This window comes from Aspergillus lentulus (genome assembly GCF_001445615.1).
Source record: "Aspergillus lentulus DNA, contig: Alt01, strain: IFM 54703, whole genome shotgun sequence".
Classification (NCBI taxonomy): domain Eukaryota; kingdom Fungi; phylum Ascomycota; class Eurotiomycetes; order Eurotiales; family Aspergillaceae; genus Aspergillus; species Aspergillus lentulus.
This window is the reverse complement of record NW_028322123.1, coordinates 2,039,843-2,059,410: the sequence shown is the minus strand read 5'-3', so window position 1 is coordinate 2,059,410 and position 19,568 is coordinate 2,039,843. Positions and strand designations below refer to the sequence as shown.

At 50.3% G+C, this 19,568-nt stretch overlaps 5 protein-coding genes across 5 annotated transcripts; 3 read left to right on the top strand and 2 right to left on the bottom strand.

The window, feature by feature from the left end:
* Positions 1-7: 7 nt before the first annotated feature.
* On the bottom strand, positions 8-3,152 carry ALT_0646 (DNA-directed DNA polymerase POL5; the record flags this gene model as incomplete). The annotated part of the gene is made up of 5 exons (XM_033556105.2): positions 8-883; positions 935-1,237; positions 1,288-2,090; positions 2,153-2,726; positions 2,781-3,152. The coding sequence occupies 5 exons, from the start codon at positions 3,150-3,152 to the stop codon at positions 8-10; spliced, it is 2,928 nt and encodes a 975-aa protein (XP_033411996.2).
* An 8,676-nt stretch (positions 3,153-11,828) lies between these two features.
* Positions 11,829-13,212, top strand: nimT (putative tyrosine protein phosphatase MIH1; the record flags this gene model as incomplete). Its single annotated transcript, XM_033556104.2, has 2 exons — positions 11,829-12,004; positions 12,081-13,212. The coding sequence occupies 2 exons, from the start codon at positions 11,829-11,831 to the stop codon at positions 13,210-13,212; spliced, it is 1,308 nt and encodes a 435-aa protein (XP_033411995.2).
* A 1,209-nt stretch (positions 13,213-14,421) lies between these two features.
* On the top strand, positions 14,422-15,275 carry sld5 (putative GINS DNA replication complex subunit Sld5; the record flags this gene model as incomplete). Its single annotated transcript, XM_033556103.1, has 2 exons — positions 14,422-14,595; positions 14,649-15,275. The coding sequence occupies 2 exons, from the start codon at positions 14,422-14,424 to the stop codon at positions 15,273-15,275; spliced, it is 801 nt and encodes a 266-aa protein (XP_033411994.1).
* Positions 15,276-15,707: 432 nt separating this feature from the next.
* ALT_0643 (cullin family protein) lies at positions 15,708-18,118 on the bottom strand (the record flags this gene model as incomplete). The annotated part of the gene is made up of 3 exons (XM_033556102.2): positions 15,708-15,879; positions 15,929-17,808; positions 17,870-18,118. 3 exons carry the CDS (start codon positions 18,116-18,118, stop codon positions 15,708-15,710), a joined length of 2,301 nt encoding a protein of 766 aa, XP_033411993.2.
* A 750-nt stretch (positions 18,119-18,868) lies between these two features.
* Positions 18,869-19,474, top strand: ALT_0642 (DNL-type zinc finger protein; the record flags this gene model as incomplete). Its single annotated transcript, XM_033556101.1, has 1 exon — positions 18,869-19,474. One exon carries the CDS (start codon positions 18,869-18,871, stop codon positions 19,472-19,474), a length of 606 nt encoding a protein of 201 aa, XP_033411992.1.
* Between the last annotated feature and the right edge of the window lie 94 nt (positions 19,475-19,568).

Sequence of the window (19,568 nt, the reverse complement as noted above, 5' to 3'; positions counted from 1 at the left end):
TAGCTAACTAAATCTTCATCTGCTTACTGGCAGAAACACACCAGTTGTTCCAGTCGGAGAAAAACTGCGGCTGGACATGACACTTCTTGCTGAGAAGCTGCTCCTTGCGCGTAGCCGCATACACATCCACCACATCCGCAATGGCGTTCTTGTCGTGTGCCACCAGCACCTTGACCACCAGCAGGCTCGCCTGGCTGCAGGCCGAAGCATGCGCAGGCGGACCACTATGCGTCGCCTCGGCGTGGATGGACTTCAACAGTTCCCACACCGGCTCGGCAGAGTCCAGCGACGGAAGCGCGTTGCCCTTGCACAACTTGGTATACTCGCGTAGCACACCGCTCGCCTTGTTGGCAAGCTGCTTGACGGTCGACTTGCGGGTCAGACGCAGCAGCGGGAGCAGGAGGTCAAGAGCGAGAACCTTCGAGTGGCATTTCTTGACGTAGATCTCCAGCAGGTCGAGCACGCGGTTCTTGAAGTTAACCATGTTCTCCTTGGCGTCTTTCTTGTCCTTCTTCTGGCCCAGGGCGTCGCGGCGCGCGCGGAACACCTTGATCAGCTGCTCGTCGATCTGCTCCATCTCGTCGTCGTTCATGTCCGCGTCGGAGTCCTCGGACTGTTCGTTGAGGTCTTGGTCGGCGCGGTGCGTGCCGAGGGCTTCGGCGAGCTTGGCTTCGAAGGCGGCCATTTCTTCTTCGTTTTCGCCTTCGTCGGACGCGGCTTCTTCGTCCTCCTCGTCGTCTTCGTCTTCGCCGGAATTCTCTGCGTCGATGACTTCGACGTCACTGTCGTCTTCGTCGACGTCCATCATTTCTTCGTCCTCTTCGTCATCCTGCTGCTCGAACATTTCTTGCTGGCCAGCAAGACTTTCCTTCGCTTCCAGAATCTGATAAGTGGTTAGCACTGGAACTTGATCTCAGGAAGAAAGCGGACATACAGATACAAGAGACTCCAGGCCGTTCTCGGTGACCTTGTCGGCAAAAGCGCTGAAAACCTGCTCACTCATACGGCGGAAGAGTTGCGACTGCTTGGACGCGAAACTCAGAAGAATCTCCACCAGCGCGTCAGAAGCATCGGAGGCGTCGTCATCTTTTGATTTCTTGTCGCCCAAGAACTTGGTGTAGCAGAAATCAAGCTCGTCAAGCATGGACACCGCATCGGCATCGCCGTTGTACACTTGCAGGATTGTCATCGAATACAGAAGCTTGAACGCCTCAACGCCCGAGACCTCATTCTTTTCCTATTTTTTAGTCAGTAAAAAGTAACTGTCGGAAACGTCAGATTACTCACCATGCTGGACAGCTTCTTCAAAGACTTGAAAGCAGTCTTGACCGAGTCACGCAGAGTCTCATCCATGTTGATAATAAACTTGCCATACTCCTCCGACTTGGCGGCGTCACGGATCTTCTTTACGACAGCGTATGGGAGGGTCGTTGCATACTTTGGGTTGGCGATAAGACTGTTCAGACAGGAGCTGATCCTGTTCCGGAAAAGCTCCTGGCTCTGTTCAGTCAAGGCCGGCTGAATAGCCGCATCGTCCTTGGGCATGAAATAGCCGAACCGCACGAAAGTGAACAGAATCTGCTCCAGGACTGCCTGCAAACCGTCCTGAGTCTCGTCGCTGGCCGAAGCTCGGGATCTCACGATGGACAAGAGGAGACCGGCGAGAGACTGCCGGCTTGCTGCTGCCGCTTTGGCATCGTCCGTCCCGGGACTCGCGATGAGCTTTTCGAGGAAAGGCACAATCTGCTTCAGTGCGTCGGGGTTTGCCTCGACGACAATCTTTTCGATCGTTTTCGTCTTGGTGGCCTGGTCGAAGTTGACGGAACCGGCGGAGCCCATGAGTCCGATGACAGAGGCCGCGGCGAACTCGGGATCTTTTGCGACACGGGCCTGGATCGATTTGGCGGCCTTAACGGCCATCCGGTGCAGGTATCGGTCCTCGACGGCGAGCTGGTTCGTCAGGCATCTAACGAGGTTCTTGGTGAATACAACAGAAGCGAGCTGCAGGGGGCATTCATTGAGGACTTTGATGAAGACGAGGAAGCCCCAGTACTTGCGTTCCTCGGACGAGGATGAGGCGAACAGGCCATCTGAAGACTTGTTAGATGTGGCCCCTTGGAAAGCGACAAAAAAACAAAGAACGTGAACTTACTGTCAACGACTTCCGTCCAGAACTCAGCAAAGCTGAGACGAGACGACTGCTTGGCTGACGCATCAGCAAACTGCCTGATAACAGCATCCCAAGCAAAGTGCAACTTGGAGCTCCACACTCCAGAGGACTTGGGATTATTCCCCTGGCTTCCCGCCTCGGAGTCCGCAGCCGAGGAATCCTTCATGACCTTGGCGAGCTGGTTCCTCTCCCGCGAATCCAACGGATCATCATGTTTCCAGACTTTGCTGGGGAACTCAGCCTTAGGGTAGGCTTCCTTGGCCGCAACCCAGATCGAGACGCCCTCCGGCGTACGAGCGAGATCGTTCGCACAGAGCCGCTCCAGCGCGACCTCCACATACTTAGCACCAGCCTTTTGCGAAGCAAGATCGAAAACACAGCGGTAGATAATCCACCCGCACTCCTCTCTAATCCAGGGCTTCTTCTTCGCGAGATCAAACACCAAATCCAAAAGCTTGGTCCACTCCGCAGGCGGCACCTCGCCCTTGAACAGAATCGACGACTTGACAATAGCTTCCGCGCCAAACAGCCGTCCAAAGTGATGATCTCTTTGTTCCTGCGACAAGAGTTAGCAAAGTAAATCTCAGTATACAGAATCAACCCAACTTACCTGGCCGGTCTCGCTCCCCGACGCATTAGACTGCGCCTCCCAGATACCCACAACAGCCGGGATAGTAATCTCCGACGCTTCTCGCTGCGCCGCAAAAATCTGCGTCAGAATCTCAGTCAACGCAATGGAAAAGCCAATCCTCGCAGCCTTGCGACTACTGCACAGCCCGCGGAAAAGTCTCTGCAGGGCCTTTCTGATCTGCTCATCGGTAGGCTTCTTGTCCGGCGTGAACTGCGACACCAGAGCCTGCGCGGCCTTTAGCCGGATCTCGTCCTTTTCATTCGCGAGGTCCTCGTAGATCTCGACGAGTTTGGTGTCGATGTTGACTGGCTCGCGCCGCCGCTTCTTGGAGCTGGCGTGGGTGTGCGCCATGGTTAATTGCTTTTCTTTGCTTTTACGCCCGACTATGTATCTGGTGTAGGTTATTGAGACCCAAGCAGACAATTTCAGGGCGGTAGCTGCTTGTTTCGAATGCAGCGATTGGGTGGTGGTGATATGCTGTGACAGCAGAAAATTTATGAGCTTGCATACCAAATTGGGTTAGCGCGGTCTGGTGAAGGCAACCGATTGCCGCTTTGGGATTTCTTTGCAACAGACGATATACTCTGGATAATTTTATCGAAGAATCAGAGAAGAGTGTCGCGCGAGAGGGGTGAGCTTACCCTGGGGACTTGTTTTACTACTTTTGTTCATGGTGGTGGTGCTGCTGGTTCGCACCAGGATAACTCCAGCTGAATATATATTTCCATGTCAAGAAGAGCAACACAATATTCCGAACAAGCAGACAACAGGCCAGGAAAACATTCATTGCGTTGTCCGGCAGATTGCTTCCGTGTTACAGAAGACAATCATATACTTCTCCTGAGTGGCCTTTGGCAGAGCAAGAGTATCACAACAAGAGGGAGGTCAATACCCTCATACAATGCAAATTTACTTGATATGATATGATGGCATTGACTGCATCTACTAAATACATTCCGCCAAATGGCACATCCGTGGTCTCATCTAGGCTACAGTTATACTAGGCACTGGAAGCACGCAGCACAGCCATCTCTGCCCTCACAATTGCAAGTCTCGCCGCTGGAGAAGTAGCAATACGAGGACTCATCCTGGCTGAGAGAAGTATAGCAGCCGCATGTCTATAGCATTATCTCCACAGTGTACACTGCAGGTAACCCCACTAAGTAGCTGAGTCCCAATCAAGGAGACTACTTCCAGAGCCAAACAAAGATGCCCACTTCAATGATGAGAGCATCCACCCTACTTAGCCGACTTGCGTTCGTGCATCTGATCCTAGAAGTATGAATCGACCTCACCGCCAGTTCGTACATCACCATGGGGTATTCGCCAAGCGTAGACAAGTCAGGTACTAGAGACGTACGGGGAACCTAGTATGGCTGACTCCACGCCCCTTGCTATGTACAGATACAGCGTACGCAGTACTACACCCTACGTAGATGCATGCGGCAGTCTGTCTCCTTCGTTATTGTAGTGTGCCCTCCTAGACCCTTTGGTAGTATGTCACAGACGGCTAACGCAATATTGCAAAGCAAAGTTGACAGACAGAAGGCAGACACCAGTGCTGAACATCGACATTCACCGAGTAGTTTGTCCTCAATCACACTAGTGATTCTGTGCAAGGGGCATGTCTTGCATCGTCCTCATCTATAGAGCACCTATTTGAGACGTGCGCTCCCTTCATACCACATAGCTAATCCGGGGTGAATCCCATCCACTAGTAACCATTCCGAGGCCCAGAGCACGGCCGGTACAGGGATTTGGTTGGAACAAGAATATCCCGGAAGAAATCAGGGACGAGGAACACGGCAAGAACCGAAGTGGTAAGGCACGCGGGAAATCTTGGTTCGGACGTGGCAACGGGTAGGTCGAGGAATGTCCATAGTCCAGCCTGAAGCTAGACACGGCATATTCAAATAGGTATCCCAGTTCTAAGTAGGGCGTAAGGGCAGCAACTGACAATGCGATCCCTGTACTCGATTATTGAGGGACTGCATGCTGTTGCGAAGACATAATGCATCGCCTGGATATGGCCTGAATCAATCTCAGAGACAAGAACAGCCAATTTTTGCAGGCTACAGGGCCCGCGAGCTGAGTGTACCAATGGATTGCTCAATGCTTGTCACTACCTAAAGACTTTGTCAATGTCCAATGACAAGGATGAAATCAACGCTAGATGTAAAAATTCATGACTTCGCTCTTCCAATTCTGCATGCGTTGCTGCAAGGTACATAACTTTATTCTTGCGGTGAGCGATTAAGATTTGGCAGCGTGCAAGATATCAGGATTTTATCTACATCCCTGTCTTTAAATGGTAGGATGAGAGACTAGTGTTTCCGATATCGTGACTCGGAAGACGCAAGGGGATGGTTGTCCAGTCTTGTTATCAGCGTGCGCTGATTGTCGATCAGCCAGGGACAAAGATTGATTCTCACGACGATAATCGAGATGATTATTCTTCCATCAAGGTTGAGGCCAGGGGTCAAAGGCATTGGCTGCAGGGAGATGTTGATGATTTCGGATGGAACCCTAGATAGGAGCATTGGATTGTTCAGGACGGTAGATGTACACGTGTCTAGTTGAACCAATGTTCATGAGGCCGTCATCCCCGTCAGGCTGTTGACCAGAGTACTCTAATCGTAATCAGCTCACCGTTTGATGAGTGTAAAGTTGATAAAGTGTGCTTTGCACAATCTGCATCTGATCAATGGCAGCACCTAGCTTACCAAGCTGCATGCAAGGCAGTATCAGTGGTATCGCCAAAGATCTTGAAGCGCTCAGTGACAACTGTCCAAGTCAGGGTTCTGTAAGAGTACCCCGTATCTACCCCGTGCGTATCTGCCATATCCATGACGATCTGCCTCCCGCAATGAGGATTGTGCATGAAGATCTCGCATTCTTGAACTGCGGCAGATCCACCAGTACGGCCTCTGGAATGCAATATCTGAGCAACCCAGGCGTCCAGAACGGCCGTCGAGATACCGGACTTTTCAAGGGGTGCAATCCATTTTCTGAAATAGGGATGGCCCGCAGCTAAGACGAGTGGAGATCAGAGACACTCTTGGACGTGCGTCCTTGATGCACGAAATACCCCATCATGGGATGGACAGTGCATGATAGAATAAATGGCTATTGATCTAACCACCCTAGAAAGGCCAATAGTACGTGATAAGGAGGTTTTGGATCAGGTACGTGCTTCAAAAATAGGTCGACCAGGAAGCTATGGGTGCGTGCTAATGCACTCCACAGTTAAGCATTAGCTAGATTGCTCGAGGGGTTGAGCAACGACCATGGGCATTGGGCGCAGGGCGCGGGCAATGCGGGCACTGAATGTCAAAGACAAAGATGGGCTGAGTAATGCGGGTCTTGGTCAATAGTTCTGCCGATCTCTTGTCAGGACATTCCAGCAACCACGGGATTGCGCATAGTTAGTGACTGGATAATATGCTGTGAGTGATAGACTAGGTATGTAAATTATTTGACGCCAACGAATCATAGCGAAATTTCGATATTTTAAGCACGGAGGAAGAATAATTGGCTAGGAGAGCACGTGTGGAAGGGAGAATGGGAGCAAGGTAGGCAAGTGAGGTCCAGTCATCGAGGAGCAGGAAGGAAGGAGTGACTGATGTCATAGAGGGCCTTTTCAATCAAGAAGTAAAGGGCGAGTCGCAGGACTTCTTGGCAAGATGGCCGCTGGTCGCTGGTTGCTCTTTCCAAAGACAGACAAGCAGTTAGTTCTCTTCCCAAGCGCTGGTAAGAAGAGAGTAGTGAGCGATCTGTTTCTTTGTTTACATGACGCGAGACGTGTAGAGGAAAACAAACAATGACTGTCATCAAAGCAGAAGATGTGCCAGCGCATACGTACATGAGCACAAGAGCTCCCCCAGTGTGACATCACATCTCATCCCACATGGAGGGGTTTGCAGACAAAGTTCATCACCATGATAACACTGGCTGATGGATGGGCCCATAGGATCACTTGAAAGTGGAAATTGAGCAACTGGCTATGCCATGAAATAGAGTAAGGCTGCAGAGAGACGGGAGTACAGAGTCCACAGACAGCCTGTTAGTGGACAAGTGCACGAGTAGTTTAGTTTAGTGCGACTGCTCTTGTCCAATCAGCAGAGGAGTAAGTACAATAACCCCGCACCACTGTCTGAGGCAGCGATAACACAAATCCCCTCAGCGCGCCTAGCACTGTAGCAACTAGCAAGCCCCAGCACAGCTCACTTCTCAATGGCCTAGATGCTACCATCGAGCCCCGAGAGCCTCGGGAGTCTTCTAGCTCTTCGCTCTCTTCGCACATGGTCATATCCTGACGGCGCAGTTGATAGTTTCTAATCTGGTCGTTTTTTATTTTTTATTTTTTTATAGCATTGTCCAATAAGAAAGTGTACACAAACCACTAATAAATTGGAGCTCCACTGCTGAATCGGAGTCTTCGGGGAGCCCGACATACGAGGATATGATACCATCATAATAAGGTAGTAAGCTTAGCTAGTATCCTGCTCAGACCCTCTTACGGAGATTATTGTCATCATCCTGATGACAGTCCAGCTGAGACTGGCGCGCATGGACAGAAAATAGACGAACGAGGACACCTGAGTGGGCTTTTGCTGAGTGTGTCAGAGCTCCGGTTGAAAAGAAAAAGAATTGACTATATCCGTCGGCTGGGATGAATCATTAATGCTTTTCCTCGGGTCAGAAGATAATTGTTCTCAATGTTCGTGCACCTCGTCAGATGATACAGATAGCCCAGGATCTCGTCATGACGCAGAACATCAGCCGCATTCGTACCATGGCCATTGATTAGACTTTCAGCTTAGATCCTCCAAGCCACCATCAGACTAGTGCGATGAGGATTGTCGCTGAAACAGAAAGGAGAAGCCATGTCTCAAGGTTGAGGAGTCTCTTCCGGTCGTCAGATAAGATAGCGACCGACGTCAATGGAGCAATCGCACTTTGCCTGGTTCAAAGTCAACAGACGCATTCAGATCAAAAGCTGGGGAGAAGGTGTCATTCAACCTGTGGGGATTGTTGAATCGAGCTGACACTTTTGTCCGAAGTAACGGAGATGGTTAAAACAGGACTGACTTCGTCCGAGGGCGCGATAGTTCGGTCAGATCCTTACTAGGTAAGGTTCAGGTCCCAAGCTAGGCATTATTCTGGGCACTGTGAGCAAAGTACTGAAGGTCCTTAACAGCCTTGTTATTGCCGTCTAAACGCCAAAACAATACTGATCGTCGAGCCCATGACTCCATAGCTTTATTGGCCTTCGTCATGATCACGTAAAGGCCCGAGAAGGTAGCTTAGTGGATACAGTAGATAGACATAAGACTTAGCGTCAATGTGTTATTATTAGTGTCTCAGACTCTCAGTGAGGCTGTCGGCGTTCATTGATCGTCACCGTGGGGAGCACCTGCGAGGCGGACAACCCCCGCAGCACATCGATGAATCCCGGAGAATTCTCCTCAACCCCTGCGAATCCCAGGTAATTGATGAAAGTTGACTTGATTGAATAAACGGAGTACCAGGTTCCTAAAAGCACTGTGAAGACTGCAGCACGGGGGCCAACCAATAACAGAATGCCCTTGAAACCGTTGCGAAGGGATGGTATGCGGAAGAAACCCCTAGTCAAGGATCGAGGAATGTCTGCACCCAAGTAAGGGCATACAAAGGATATCCAAAGCGGGGGAGAGTTGCGAACGCGACAAGGCCAATACTCAGCAGGATGGACTATGACGGAAAACCGCTTTGTGCTGCTGCTAGCTTGTGGAGGTTCGTTCACTCGCACTAGCAGAATTGCGGGACTTTGATCAGAGGGGCGATATCAAAACAAGGATAATGATCTCAGTCAAGAAGCAAGTGCAAGACTTTGATCAAGGATGGATAGATTACAGAAGACTGACCATCAGACCTCATAATGGCCTAACACAGATGCCGGAGAAGTAGCTAGAAAGTTGGTTGCGGATCCAGAATCCAGACGGAGATGTCATACCTCACTTGACATGCCTCAGGCACAAGGCAGAGAAACTGTTTTACAAACGGGTTTGAAGTTATGTCTTGTGTCACCTTCCCCTACATCTCTGAAATGTAGCTAACACCCTTCTGGGCCGACTGTCGGCATAATCGTCCTTAAGGGAGTCCCCATTCTTCAATCTCCTTTGCTAGCATATTTCTCCGTACACAGTACGGACCTGTTATCCTTTTGACGAACAAACTGGACAAACTCATGTGATTCCGCATAAGCTCTTTGTCCCGACAGTGGAGCGGGTGGAGATTTTATTAGTTTCGATCTTACTATTTTTTTGGGACAGTATGAAACTCGAATTAGAGGAAAAGAGACTAAAAAAGGGCGAAAGATCGGCCGAATCAATCAATCATGGATTGCTTTTTCATAGTCTGTTCCCGATTGTGCCGTGTTCTTTTTCCTTTCTCTTCGAATCGACTTTTTCTAGAAAGGGTTCTTTCAAGGGTCTCTAAAGGCTCAAACATTGAAACACTGCAAAGAAGGTAAAAGTATGCTGCTTGACTTTATCCTTTACCCTAGCATACAACAGGGTGATGAAAGAACCGCAAAGGTAGGTAGTTATCGTAGTATTGCTTGTCAAAGCCTCAAAGGAAATCTACAATTCTACAGCCCCGACTAGTCAGCGCGGCTGAACCTCTCTACTCCGAACAATTGAGCCTCCTGCGATAGGGTCTACAGCGGGTGGTATCTAGCGTCTCAGTCATTATTATTTGCTTATTGAATTGTAATACTGTCCAGCCCGATTTCTTACCGACTATCAATTTTATTCGAGACTCGCTACCATCTGTCGGCCTTTTGCTCCAAAGTCTCAGCCGTCAACGCGAATAAGAAATGGAGACCTAAGGCTTTTCTCAGGCTCCATTCTGTCTCCGTACCAGTCCGCCGACCCAAAGAAATCTTCATACGCCCCGTCCAAGGAAACCACAAAGAATGGATCAGGAAAACGTAGAGAAAAACTAATTCCTTCTGTAACCCGTGAGACACTGCACGACCCATACTTGATACTTCATCCAGCCAGCCCAGATTGGTAGAGACAAAGTGGGCGGCGCAGCAACGACGCTGATAGGCGAGGGGTTGCTGAGCAGCCGGTAGCGCTGATAATGGCGGCAAGGGAGTCCCGGCAACGAGGCCCCAGACGCTGGCTACTGGCTGAGTACAGGCACACTAACTATCTATGTACTAGGTACATGGTACCTAGACTAACTACCTACAGCTACAGTGGGGGACGAGGTACAGGTACCTCGCTGTCCCATACTGTACCGTCTGTACGGGTACCTACTTACGTATGGACTATGGAGTAGTCCATACAGACTGTAACCTGTATGGTACCTACCCAGCTAAGGTAAACTCCCTCTCGTCATAGGTACTCTCTAGGTACCTCTCTGCCTTGCTACCTACCTACTACCTACCTACTTACTACAAGCCCCTACGTAACTAGGTGCAAGTTGGTCGTAGCCAAGGGTTATCCTCCGAGAAGGACTATATGGAGATTAACCTCACAAGTTGATATATTGGTTTCCTAGAGCTTGATTTTATAAGATCCTTCGTGGTCAATTATTTTGAAAAGTAGACCTTGCCGACTCTCTTTTCCTCTGTCCTCTGTACAGACCGAAGACATACCTAGATACGGTTCGGAGGTGGTATTCATCTATCTAGCGCTGCGTCGTCGCTTAAGCTCTTTCTTGAGCATCTGGAGATCCTTCCCCACTTTTTCGTTGCCATTGCAACAGGACATCCCTTCAGCTTCACCTTTTTCCAGGTCACACTTCCTTTTTCTTCTCACTCTCCTCCTCCTTTTCTACAAGTCGTCGTCTTTCTCTTCGAGTTTAAGACCTCGCCGTCTTCTCTTTTCCCATGGTCACTACGCCTGTGATCCTCTCTCGGCCTCCATCCCGCTTACGGTTCTCGTTTCCTCATCGGTAACTTTGTCCCCCCCGGCCTACTTAGCGTACCAGAACTATCCTCGCTTTCAGCTTGCTGGTTTGCTGCTTATAGGGAGTGGTTTTGCTAATCAATGCCCGTGTTGATCATCATAGTCCTTCTTCCCGTCCTCGAGTCCTCCTTTATCCTATACCGTCTTCAACGATACCCTGATTGGTCCTCCTGCCCTAACCTATCTACGCAACCATGTCCCTCTGAACACTCGACCTTCGCAGTGCAGGGAAAAAGTTCCGGTCCAGGCCGGTGGATTCGTGGGATTCAGAAAGGCGTTTTCCACGATTTGTGAGGTCTGGAATTCAAGCAGGACACGCAATTGAGGAAAAAGAACAGAGAGTCGAAGACCGGGTTACAAGGCGTTTGACCATACTTCATCTTGCCGTTGTAGTATATGCCAGGTAGAATAGTCTGCAGCAGGAGCTGTCGTTTGCCGAGGAGATCCCCTTGCGTCCGCTTTGCTACTTCGGTCGATACTACCTTGCAGATCTAGGAGGGAAGGCAAGATTTGTTCCTAGCGAACAATGGAACATTCATCTCCGCTGGCTGCCATGCAGCCCCCGTCCGTGATGTTCGGACACTGCTTTCGTTCGGATGCTCCCACATCGTACCCAACCTTTGGTCCAAGGTCCGGGCTTGGTCCGAACAGTTTCAACTTCAAAGACTTGTCCATGAAGAAAGCCTCCGGCGATTATTTTGGCATAAAGCCGGTTCGAGGATCGTCTCCAACGGCTAGTCTGGCAGCGGACCTGTCCCAAAATTTTCACATTGACCAAAGGTTGGCAGATGCCCTTCGCTGTTTATTCTGTTTTCTTTGTCATGCTTTGTGACTTCTTTGACTTGTGCAAGACAAAGGGTGTGTGCTGACCAAAAATAGTCCACAGTTGGCTACGCCCCGACGGTCTTTGTTCTCCTCCAATTTATTCGGACATGGCAGCGGACGTGGTAAGAGATGACATTACTATCGAGGACACACTCGTTCGAGTCCCAGTCTTTGCTCATATTGTTATATAGAAGACGCGATGACTACTCCTCCTCTTCCATCTTCTTCACCAGCTCCCGTCATGGAGACCATGGACATGTCTCCCTTGCCTCACAAGCCGCCGTTCATTGTCACAACGGAAATCGAATTGAACCCACCTACACCAGGAGGTTCTCCAATCGATTCGCCCATGATGTCGGCTGCTCCCAGTCCGCTTCAAGAATCCCCGTTGATGGGCCCAAAGGAGGACAAACAAGAGTAAGAGAATGAAGTCTATACACGCTGGAGATTGGTGTCAACCATGTGCATGTCTAATTACATTTCGTGTGTGTAGGAGAAAGCGTCCGAGTTTCTTGAGGCCCAGTCTCGCGAGAACCAAGGCTCAGTCCTTCCAGCTCGGCATGGCGAGACCAGCACCGGAAAGTCAAGCACCGCCTTTCAAGTTCCAGACCCGAGGGGCTAAGACGTCGTTGAGCGCTTCAACTTCTTTGGAGGATATGTTTGGGGAATCGCCGCAGAGAGAAAGGCCGATTGTACGCAACAATTCCAGCACTCTCCTGAACAACCCTCGCCTTAGACCGCCGCTCGGCAGTGGCAGCAATGGGAGCCATGCCCGTGGAAACGGATCCCCCTCCGCTGCGTCGATTCGCAAGAGCTCCCACCCCCTGATGCGCCCTCGGAAACAATGCAGACGGTCACTGAGCATGTTTGAGCACCCTGAGGATGTGATTGCCGAAAAAGAGGCCAATTATACTACAAATGCACCACTTCAATCGATCACAGATGTCGATACCACACCCAGCCTGCAGCTACCTCACTTCATCCCTGAGGACTCGGCTGATACATTGCCTCGCATCGACAAGACAATCCTCGTGGATCTCATGGATGGGAAGTACAACGATCGATTCGACCACATTATGGTTGTCGATTGCCGGTTTGAATATGAATACGAGGGCGGCCACATCAACGGAGCTGTCAACTACAACGACAAGGAGTACCTGGCCGCTCAGCTTTTTGCGGACCCAAAGCCTCGGACTGCATTGGTTTTACACTGCGAATACTCCGCACATCGGGCACCCATCATGGCCAAATACATCCGTCACCGGGACCGCGCTGTTAATGTGGACCACTATCCACAGCTGACTTACCCGGATATGTACATTTTGGACGGAGGTTACAGCGCCTTCTTTGCTGAGCATCGATCGCTATGCTTCCCCCAGAATTACGTGGAGATGAATGCAAAGGAGCACGAATTTGCCTGCGAACGTGGTCTCGGGAAGGTCAAGCAGAGATCGAAATTGAATCGCGCACAAACATTCGCTTTTGGCCAACATTCGCCTCAAATGGAAGACAGCCCTACTGGAAGGTGCCGTAATAACTCAGGCGAACGTACCCGTTTCTTGGACTCTCCTTTTGAGGGAACGCCCTCCTCTCGCGGTCCGGGCCGCCGTATGCTGTCGTACTGATTACCACGACCAGCCGATTGGCTTTTTCTTTTCTCTTTCTTCTTTTGCTGCCCTCGGCGCATGGATTGATGATTTGATGCTATTCAAGCGCGGCGCAAGTTCTTTTGCCAATTTTTTTTCTTGAGCCTGATCTCTTTTTGCTTTCTCCTTCTCCCTGCGCCTTCCAATTCTATCCAGACCCCTTCAGGCAGCCGTTATCCTCGTTGGACCACCAGACCCAGCTGGACATTGGGGAAAATGACACTTTACAGCGCCTTGCGGCAGAGGACATCCTCTCACCGTCTACTACAAGCTCCTTCCACTCGCTTGATATTTCCTTTTCCGTTTTTTTCACACCTTCAGACTCTCACACCGGGAGTGTGACCGCGGCGTCGATATCGAACCCTGGCGGCTGCGACATACCGACCCACACGACCTTTGATGACACGATCAGCATTGACCTTGCATCTCTACGCATTTTCTCGAGCTCGAGATTGTATCTTTGACAGATTCATCTACGGCCGATTTCGATCTCCTTTCCTCCTTACCAGCCGCTCTCTTACAATATTTCCTATGTGTCCTGCGACTATTTTCTTCTCATTGAAACCAGCATCTGCGCGGCAATCACTTGCATCCACTATGATACCTCGCCATCATGGCATTTCCTTACTCGGAGCTTGAGTTTCCTCATCTACACCCCCTACAAGTGTTTAATCCCTCCTCCCCCGTTCCTGTACAATTCCTGAGGAGTGAGTCCAAAATCTCGCCGTACGAAGTACATATCACTACGCGGCTCGCCAGATCAGAAGGGCGATAATTTTGCGCGCATGACAGCTTAACGAGTGTTGAATCAGCAAAATTCTTCGTGGAGTGTCACTGCAACTGTACATATAAACGCCTCGTGGTCGGTTGGTCCATCCGACTTCTAATGGAGAGAAAATTGGGAGAGAATTCAGAAGCTGAAGATTATGATTTCGTTTGTTGGAAGAGCATCAATGAAAAAATCTTACAATACATATTTTCACCAAGTGTAGAATGTATCTTACGTCCGTAATATCCTCTCCCATGGATGCCTGGATTTACTCGAATCGGACAAAGGAAGAATCCTGAGGCATCAATCTCCGCTCCGCTTTGTCTTCAATCTCCGAATCCCTCCCCGCTCTCTCTTCCCAGTGACATCCACTAGCCATTGTGCTCCCTCTCAAGGCTCAATGCTGTAGGACATCTGTCATGGACATCGATGACATTCTCGCGTCCGTCGACCGCCATGACACCTCGCCCGAATCCGCGGCCCTAGACCACCAGCTCCTGACGCGTCTCTGGGTCGCTGAGCGAGCCGTCTCGGAGCTCCTCCCATGGCCTGGACCATTAATGGAACGGATGATGGAGCGAGTTAGGAAGCAGGTCAGCATTTTCAACCTTTTTACAAAAAGACACGAGTCCTGACAAACCTACAGATCGAAAAAATCGAAGACCTCGCCGCCTCTTCCTCAGACCCCTACACCACAACAGCAACAAGCACCAACAACCCCACCCTCAACCTTAAACTCTCAATCCTGCAGACCGACCTCGCTCGCACCCAGTTCCTCATCCGCTCATTCCTCCGCCAGCGCCTCGCAAAACTCACAAAACACAGCATGCACTACCTCCTCCTCGTCGCGCCGCCCCGGGCCTCCCCCACCCCCTCCTCGCAGCAATCCCACACACAAACACCAGAGGACTCCATACCTGACCCCACCGAGAACCCGGACCCGGCCCCGCTCTCCGTGCAGGAAGCTGCCTTCCTGCATGCGCATCAGACGCTGCTGGCGGGGCACTACGGGGCGTCGTTTCTCAACTCGTTCCCGCCGCAGCTGAGGCGGTTGGATGATAATGCGGGCGGGACGAGTATGGTTCAGGGGCCGGAGATGCGGGAGGCGGTTGTGGTGAGATGTCTTGTGGAGGAGGTGAGGGTTGTTATTCCGCCGGGGGATGGGATTGAGGAGGAGCAGTTTGGGACGACGATGCGGATGGGGGATGTGTGGGTTGTGAGGTGGGAGGGGATCAAAGGGGCGTGGGAGAGGGGGGAGGTTGAGGTTCTCTGATTTGATTTTATTTTGGGGGGAGACTACACTACATAGCATCTGCCGGCGTTTTGAGGAGTTGATTTTATCGGATGGTACATACATACCCAGACAGGCTGTATATGAAGTCAAATCACGCATTCGATATGATTGTGATCATTCTTCTAGCGTATGGTAGTTACTCTTGTAGATAAGCCCCCAAGATCGCTATCAACATGCCAAAGGGCCATTGTAATCATCACTCGCAGGGGCAAAGATGCATTTATTCGTGAGCTAAGACGCGAGCAAAAGCTGTATCAATGAACCATGATCTCCCTTTCGCCAGTCACCGCTAAGTTCAATAATATACCATGCAAAAGTACCGTGAGGGGATTGCTCGCCAAAAGAGACCAGTATGAGTATGGCCATATGTCCTCGTAGGTAAAAGCTGAACGAGTCCAGATGCGACTGTGATCAAGCAATGTATCCGTAGGTCGGAGGGTCCTCAGCCACACGCTCGAGATATTCACGGTCAATCAAACTCTCAATCCGTTTCTTGACCATATTCACGTCGGGAACGAACCGTGCAGACAACTGGCCAAGCACCTCGCTCATAAGACTCGAATGGACCAGCGTCTTGCGTTGCCTAAAAGCCAATTAGTTTCATTGCCACTGAAAGACTTGAGAAAACTTACTTCATGATTCGAACAATTGCCGCCTCAATACTGGCCCCTCGCTCCTCATTCATCTTGCTCTCCGTTTCCTTTCGCTGGTCCTGATTTTCGACCTTGTTGGCACCACCACTAACAACCCCTATACGGACCTTCATGAACTGGCTTTGGAATTCGTTATTGAAAAAGAACCTGTCCGTGGGCTTCACATCCTTGCTCATGGGTTCCTTCTTCAGAACCCGCGTTTTCGGTGCGACAGCCAGTGATTGCAAGTTGCGAATCAGGTCGTGCTGTGGAATGCGCGTCCGCTCCTGAATCTCCTCGAACGTGAGTGACTCGCCTGTAGGTACGTCATTGAAAAGGAGGAGTATGATCATGGCGTATGTTGATACATTGAGTTCATGCCGTTGGACCTTCCCACTCGATCGTTGAAACGTCGCCCGGATATCAGCGGTTCCCATGCTCGGTTGCCATGATAGCTTGCGGCCGTTGTGTTTGTTGAGATAGAATTGCTCAAAGCTCTGTTTAACGCTCTCAACCTCTTTCGGAAGGATACATGGGAGCTGGACTTCGCCTTCTTTGGGGTTCGACATGATCTCCATGGGCCACATGGTGCTGGTGAGGACGTTGATTTCCAAATCAACCCGTTTCTGATCCGGGTCCCCTGACTTTCGTATATGCTCTTTGTAGCTGGCAGACAAGTCTTCCGAGATGGTCATGTCCTTGAACATGGCCTCCAAGCGCTGTGTGAACTGGTTTCCAACCTCCATCTTCATCTTCGAGATCATCTGCCGTTCAGCATCCATGCTGGCGGACCGCTTCATGAGGAGACGGCGAGAAAGATGTTTCTTGTAGTAAGTCTCGAACAAATCCTTGTCCTTGATGTACCGCAGCAGAGTGATGCCGTTGTCAAGCAGGGAATCCACCTCACTTTCGGTCTTGCCTTTGATGCCTTTCTTCAAATTCTCGTCGAAGAAGAGAGAAAGAAACTCCGAACTGCGTGCATTCGAGTTGATGAAGTCCGAAAAGCTAGTAGTGATGGCACTTTGCATGCCCTGGTCCGACAAGAAGGCCTTCTCCCAGATATTGTCGAATTTCCTCTTGAGGGCTAGGATATCGTCAACCCACTTGATAGCAGCCACTGTTTGCTGGTTCACAGGCTTTTCCTTTTCCGCGGGCTTCTTCTCGCCGCTGGAACTCTTTTCCGTTGCTTTCGAACCAGCAGATATTGACGACTTCTCATATGCAATAGACGACGCATTGATCTCTCGACCCATTTGACTGATCCGTTTCTGGACGGCCGTGGTGAGAGGAGACTTTTTGTTGTCGACCCGAGCGCTAAGTTCATAAATGTCTCGCAAAATATCCACCCGATCGTTGTCAAGCAAATTCCTGACACCCGTGCCTTCAAGGTTGATGACCTCTTCGATGTTCCTGGCAATTAACTCTTGGTCGAGAACATTCTTGATTTTTGGCTCAGTAAGGGGCGAGAGGGTATAATGGCATCGTTCTTTCTCTTCGGCAATTCGGTTCGAGGCGATCCGACAAAAGGAAGCTGCATCGGCCATTTCCAACAGACGCTGCCCTTCAGCTCGATAGAAAACCTTGCTTGTTTCGAGGAAAGTGGGTTCAAACATGGTAAGATAGAGTTTTGATGACTCCTCCTCTGTGATGGTTTCGTAGAGACCCTCAAGCATGTAGATACAATGCCGGATGAGGGGACGGTCAATGACGTGACCAGATCGTTCCAATTGAATCATGAACAGCACGGTGGTCTCAAGCACATCGGCAACTGTGGTTTTTGTGTCAGGTTGGATGGGAGATCGCAGAACTTGATCGCGAAATAACGCCATCGACGCAACATATATTGAAGGCTTTCGAAAGTCCGCCATGATGATTCGATCCTGTACGATAAGAAGATGTTAGGTAGGAGATCCAGCAAACACAGAGAACTGATGGACAAACCATGTACATAAGAACGTCCGTAATCATTCCCATGCATAGTTGGTGGTCTTCCCATGCACCCTTGAGCACAGTCAGGAACTTCTCTCCTGCTTCTCTTCGCTCGCTGGCTTGGTCTTGGATATCTGCAGGCTCCTGCGCCAGCAGTAATGTCGGCGAAATTGCTGCTGTCACTGTTTTCTTCACTTCGCTTCCCAGCCATTCTTCCTCCAGCTTCTTTACTCGTTCGTAGAGATCATCACCGCGAGTCATCAAGACGATTCTGTAGGCGTTCCGGTACAGCTCTTCGAAGGAAAGAGCGGAGGCATTCTTTGTATGTATTTCATTCAAAGAAGATGACAGCACCCCCCATATTGTGTCAAAATCGTCAGTCTTCGCCGCACTCAGACCCTTTGTGAATCATTAGCTAATTGCTCGTCTTAAAGGTCAAGAGGTTCCGTCATCCCAACTGCTGTCGCCAATTCGACACACGATCAGTAGCATAAAGACGCCCAAATAGAACATGAAAAGGACAAAGAACATACCCTCCGTGGGGCACGAATCTTGTGCCTAGCCCTCATAGCCATCTTTGAGATTTTGGCAATTTGCCATCCACCAGATTGTAGAGTTGGGGCACTTCCGCGGGGCAGAGTAGTAGAATGCCCGATGAGGAGTGAGGTCGTGCCAGAAGGGCGGCGAGAATGAGCAGGGGCGGGAAACTTCTAATGATGAATATCTGCAATATCAAGTCGTTCTCTTCATCATCAATACGATCATTAATGAATTGTGTTGATGGTATAAGATCAGACTTGAAAGTTGCTGCGGAGTGAAAAGAGCTGGAAGAACCTAAGTCCGGCGCAATTTGGAGAAACCGTCGTCATCGCCGCCGGAGATCATACTTTTAGTCCTCAGTTTGCAAATAATCTTTTGATCTGGCTATTCACTCGCTGAGCCAATTCTCGAACATTACTCCGCCTCTCATCTCTATCCTTCCATCTATATCCTCAGATCCAATAACTCATAATGCGCTCAGCAAGAATGCTATCATCCGGCCTCCGTGTCTTCAACTCTGCACTTCCGCGGACAGCGCTCTCACAACCCAAATCGCGACACTTCTCTCAGCTTCTCTCTCACACTACCCAACCCTCACCAACCCCTCTACCGAGGCTCCTCCGGACTACATTTCCCCAACTCACCGTCCGAAACAACTCCAGCTCATCATCATCCTCGCCAAACCTCACCGATCAAACCCCAAACGCCGCTCAGGACGCAGCCAACGAAGAACAGAACAGGTTACGCCGCGAGCAAGAACCCGCATACCAGATTACATTCACCTGCAAACCATGTGGCCATCGATCTTCGCACCGTATGTCCAAACATGGGTATCACCGCGGAACGGTCTTGATTCGCTGCCCGTCTTGTCTCAACCGCCACGTTATCGCCGATCACCTCAATATCTTCATGGATAAGAAGAGCACTCTCGAGGACATCCTGCAGCGGGAGGGGAAGCGATTGACTCGTGGTTATGTGGACGGAGATATGGAGTTCTGGGAGGATGGGACAGTGAAGAAGCGCGAGGAAGCGGGTGAAGGCTCAGAGGCGAACCAGGACCAGGGACCGACACCTTGATTCATTTATCGAGCTTTTCCGGGATTCAGTCTTTTACAGAAGAATTCCTACGAGACTTAGCACAGGCTGATGGCGTTCAGTCGTTGCGTTGATA